The sequence below is a fragment of the Entelurus aequoreus genome, linkage group LG14 (genome assembly GCF_033978785.1).
Source record: "Entelurus aequoreus isolate RoL-2023_Sb linkage group LG14, RoL_Eaeq_v1.1, whole genome shotgun sequence".
Classification (NCBI taxonomy): domain Eukaryota; kingdom Metazoa; phylum Chordata; class Actinopteri; order Syngnathiformes; family Syngnathidae; genus Entelurus; species Entelurus aequoreus.
In genome coordinates, this window is record NC_084744.1 from 58,539,230 (window position 1) to 58,544,255 (window position 5,026).

A 5,026-nucleotide genomic window follows, 5' to 3' on the forward strand; every position below is an offset into this window, starting at 1 on the left:
GAATGTCTGATGCTGGATGTCAATAAAAATGTAATGAAAAAATAAATAAATTACACAATTTAAAAACAAAAACAAAGTATTGCTCCGTTTATGTCTTTATATATATTTTTTAAATTATTGTTTACTTTATTTCTGATCATTATTATTATTATTATTAATTTATTATTATTATTATTTTGTTTTTCTTTATTTAATTGATTTATGTGTAAATATAATTATTTTGTTTTCTTTCTGTTTCCTTCATTAAATATGATGTAATGGATAGGAATGTCCGATGCTGGATGTCAATAAAAAAATAAATGTAAAAATAAATTACGCAATTGAAAAAAAAAACTACAAAATGTTTCAAGCTGTATTTTCATAAATTGAATTTTAGGGGTTAGAATTAACAGAACTTTTATGGAGTAAAATGTCAACTTTTATCATAATATTGCATATATATCTATAATTTATGTATATACAAGTTCATTAAGTTTGTACATAGAGTGAACAGGTAGTTCTAGCTCAGAGTAATTTATGATTTAAAGAAAAGGGGTGGGATTAAATAAGTGTAAACTTCTTCTCAGTCCTTTTCAAATATGTAAAAAAAATAAAAATAAAAATAAAGTCCAATGCTCATTTGTTTTCGTTTTTTATTCTCTATTGTTTTCATTTTGTTATAATGGCTGTTAATGCTATAGCACTGATCAGGCTTGCTCTTGTTTTTATGCATATTTTAAATAAAAAAAATATATATCAAAAAATTGCACAAATGTTCAGTTTTTCTTGTAAAATTTTTACTTGCGTTGAGTAAAATGACGACTTTTGTTATCATACTGCCAAAATAATAAAATTTAAAGTTTTTCTTGTGACGGATAAACGGCGGTTTAACCCAGGCCGTCCTCCAATGCGGTAGGGGGCGGTAATGCTTCTTCAAATCAGCGGCAATTACCGGTAAAGGAAGCGGAAAAAAAGGATCGAAATACGGAAGAGAAGCGCTGGTTCTCGCATTAGCTAAATAAAAATGAGGAAAGGTGGCTAATATAATAATTGGTGCGCAAGGCACTTCAGATATTGGATTTTACAGCTCATAAGAGAATGATTTAGCCAGTTGGCTGACAAGGCGGCTGCCGGCTTTTCCCATGCTGAAAGCGGACAAGTTAATCCAAAGATGTCGTGGTTCAACCATGTCACTCCCAGCCCGGACCAGCGGCGCTCCGGTGTAAGGCCGGCACCGGCGGAGGCGTCGCCGACGATGGCAGCGCAAAACCGGGCTGGCTGCGTCGCACCCCCCGGCCTGGAGGTCTTCCCCTCGGTCCCCCGAGGCGCCTGTCCTCCCACCCTTGAAAACCTGACGTGCGGGTCCGGTGCGGGTCAGGTCCGAGAGCCGGAGCCCATCTCGTACGTGAGTCTCCAGGAGCAGCGGTGCGTGCTGAGCTGGTTCCAGGGCTGGGGGGCCCCTCAGCGGGAGAGGTTCCTGCAGGACCTGGTGGGCAAAGCTGTGCCCGGGAAGGTGTGCACCCTCCTGGACTCTCTCAGTACTCTTCAGGTAATACGAGGCTCTTTTTTTTTTCCAAACTGAAAATGAAAGCATTAGTCAGTAACAGTGTTAAAAATAAGTCATATATTATTTATTTATTTTTTTACTTTTTAACTCGGGTTGTATGGTGACCAAAATGATCATGGTTATCATTATTGTCACATTTTCGTTGAATGTGCTCAAAAAGTACACACTTATGACCAAGTTTTATTGATCAAAGAGTAAATAGCCACACAATATGCTTTCTTTGCAAAATAAATATTATTATTATGGGCCTGCTGACATTGCAGCAGGCCCATAATATTATTATGGGCCTGCTGGCATATGTGTGTGTGTGTGTGTGTGTGTGTGTGTGTGTGTGTGTGTGTGTGTGTGTATATATATATATATATATATATATATATTTTTTTTTTTTTTTTTTTTTTGACATTTAGGTCAGACAACAGATATATGATGTATGTAATTATGATATAATGGATAGGAATGTCTGATGCTGTATGTCAATAAAAATTAAATGAAAACAATAAATAAATAATTAAATTACACAATAAAAAAAGTATTGTTCCCTTTATGTCTATTTTTTTATTGTTTACTTTATTTCTGATCATTATTATTATTATTAATTTATTATTATTATTGTTTGTTTTTCTTTATTTAATTGATTCATCTGTAAATATTATTATTTTGTTTTCTTGCTGTTTCCTTTGGGGGGGAAATATTTTGACATTTAAGGCAGACAACAGATATATGATGTATGTAAATATGATGTCATGGATAGGAATGTCTGATGCTGGATGTCAATATGAAAAAATTTAATTAATAAATTACACAATTGAAAAAAAAACTACAAAATGTTTTAAGCGGTATTTTCATGAATTGAAATTTAGGGGTTAGTATTAGCAAACTCATCCCGCGGGCCGTATAAAGCCTGATCCGGCCCTCGGGCCGTACGTTTGACACCCCTGGATTAAATCTAATCTAAAAAAATAATCAAATAAATGCCTGCATTGCATTTATGTGTTATTAGTGTCAATATTGCAACATTTTCTTGTTGTATTACACGTTTTTTTTTTCTTCCTTGTTGCATTTATTTTCAAAATGTGTGGTTAAAATGAGCTGCGGGCTGCACTTTGGACACCCCACCTGGTCTGTGGTTAATTGGAATATTCATATCTTACCAAGGTGAAGGACCGACTACCAAACATATTTGAGTGCCAGCTCCGCCTGTGGACCCAGTGGTTCGAGTCTTGGGGAGAAGAAGAGCGCAACCATTTCCTGCACATTCTGGAAGAGCGGGACCCCACGTTTGTCGCACACTTTTACGGCTGCGTGGCGGGAACAGCCGGCCGAGACTGAGTCCATCTTGGAAGGCAGGGACTGCAAGCCACATGAATGTGTTTAGCAGAAGAGAGAAATACAACATGGAACTGTGAGGAGTCACGTTCTTAGTATTTTCACCAACTTCTTTTTTTTTCTATCAGTTTTTGCAAACAATTCTTCAGGGAGCAGTCACACACACATGCAACTTGTTTACAAACTTCTATTTGCTTTAACACATCCTGCAAAAAGCTCCTCCAAACCCATACTTGAAACTATGAGAAATTGATGATGTTGACATTTAAAAACTTTTTTTTGTAAACTTGCATAAATAAACTAAAACCCCCCCGGAGTTTTATTCTTTCCAGCAATCTGATGCTTTAAAAACGGAGGTGTCCAAACTATTTTCAACGAGGGTCACAGTCTGGAAAATAAAAGGATGCAGGGAGCCATTTAAAGATGCTAAAACCAATCCAATATACAAACCTCAAACCCAGTGAAGTTGTCACGTTGTGTAAATAAAAACAGAATACAATTATTTGCAAATCATTTTCTACTTATATTCAATTGAATAGACTGCAAAGACAAGATATTTAACGTTCGAACTGGAAAACTTTGTTATTTTTTGCAAATATTAGCTCATTTGGAATTTGATGCCTGCAACATGTTTCAAAAAAGCTGGCACAAGTGGCAAAAATGACTGAGAAAGTTGAAGAATGCTCGTCAAACACTTATTGGGAACATCCCACAGGTGAACATGCTAATTGGGAACAGGTGGGTGCCATAATTGGGTATAAATTCATTCACAAACAAGGATGGGGCGAGGGTCACCACTTTGTGAACAAAAGCGTGAGCAAATTGTCGAACAGTTTAAGAACATTTCTCAACCAGCTATCGCAAGGAATTTAGGGATTTCACCATCTACGGTCCATAGTATCATCAAAAGGTTCAGAGAATCTGGAGAAATCACTGCACGTCAGCGGCGAAGCCCCTGACCTTGGATCCCTCAGGCGGTACTGCATCAAAAAGCGACATCAGTGTGTAAAGGATATCACCACATGGGCTCAGGAACACTTCAGAAAACCACTGTCAGTAACCACAGTTGGTCGCTACATCTGTAAGTGCAAGTTAAAACTACTATGCATAGCCAAAGCCATTTATCAACAACACCCATACATGCAAAATGGCTAGTAATGCCTGATACATAATTTCAGGCATTTTTAGACATATTTCATGTTTGGTTTTGGAGTTATATTTATGTAACTTTTATATTTAGTATGACAGTTATACTGTCATATTGTGTAAAAACACAATGTTGTATTTGCAAACCTTACAGAAACACCTGATTCTATTAAACCTCACACAGATACATAATTTCAAGCATTTTAAGACATATTTCATGTTTTGGTTTTGGAGTTATATTTATGTAAGTTTTATATTTAGTATGACATATTGAGGGGAAAAAAAACAATGTCTTTGCAAACCTTCAAAATATTTTTTTTTAGTAAAACTCACAAAGACTCATTATTCCAGGCATTATTAGACATTTTGCATTTTTGGTTTTAAAGTTATGTTTGAATACATTTTTTTGTTGCTTTTTTCGCATTATCTCAGGATTCTAAGAACATTACTGTCATATTGAGTAAAAAAACTACATTTTACATAAAAATGTTTGCGTATGACATTCTGACGGTAAAATCGCATTTGTGTGAAAACTGTTTTTTTTTTAGGTTGATTTAAATTAGTTGTAAAAAAAATCATTTAACAGCACTAATTGATAGACCTATTTTAGTATATATCAAAGTGGCACACCCGCATTCATTATTATTTTGGTCTACATTTATAAACAAAATGATTCTAATCAAATACTACAGCATATATTTGGGGGTATTTGTTTAATTTAAACCAGTGGTCCCCAACCTTTTTAGAACCGCGGACCGGTATTTTTTTTTGTCATAAAAAAATACAATCATGTGTGCTTACGTAATGTATCCCTGCAGACTGTATTGATCTATATTGATATATAATGCTGGTGCACTAATTGTAAGTGTGTCTTGTGTTTTTTTATGTTGATTTAATAAAAAAAAATAATAATAAAAAAAATTGTCCCACGGACCGGGGGGGAGGGGGGTATTTATTTTTTTGTCATAAAAAAATACAATCATGTGTGCTTACGGACTGTATCCCTGC

At 35.3% G+C, this 5,026-nt stretch overlaps 1 protein-coding gene across 1 annotated transcript in view; it reads left to right on the top strand.

Annotated features, from left to right (window-relative positions):
• Positions 1 to 916: 916 nt before the first annotated feature.
• Positions 917 to 5,026, top strand: part of lg14h14orf119 (linkage group 14 C14orf119 homolog) — a 4,212-nt gene continuing 102 nt past the window's right edge. Inside the window, exons 1-2 of the mRNA XM_062070350.1 lie at positions 917 to 1,528; positions 2,702 to 5,026. The exon at positions 2,702 to 5,026 is cut by the window's right edge and continues 102 nt beyond it. Coding sequence (XP_061926334.1) covers positions 1,151 to 1,528; positions 2,702 to 2,875 — 552 coding nt within the window. The 5' untranslated portion in view covers positions 917 to 1,150 and the 3' untranslated portion in view covers positions 2,876 to 5,026. The remainder of the gene's footprint in view (positions 1,529 to 2,701) is intronic.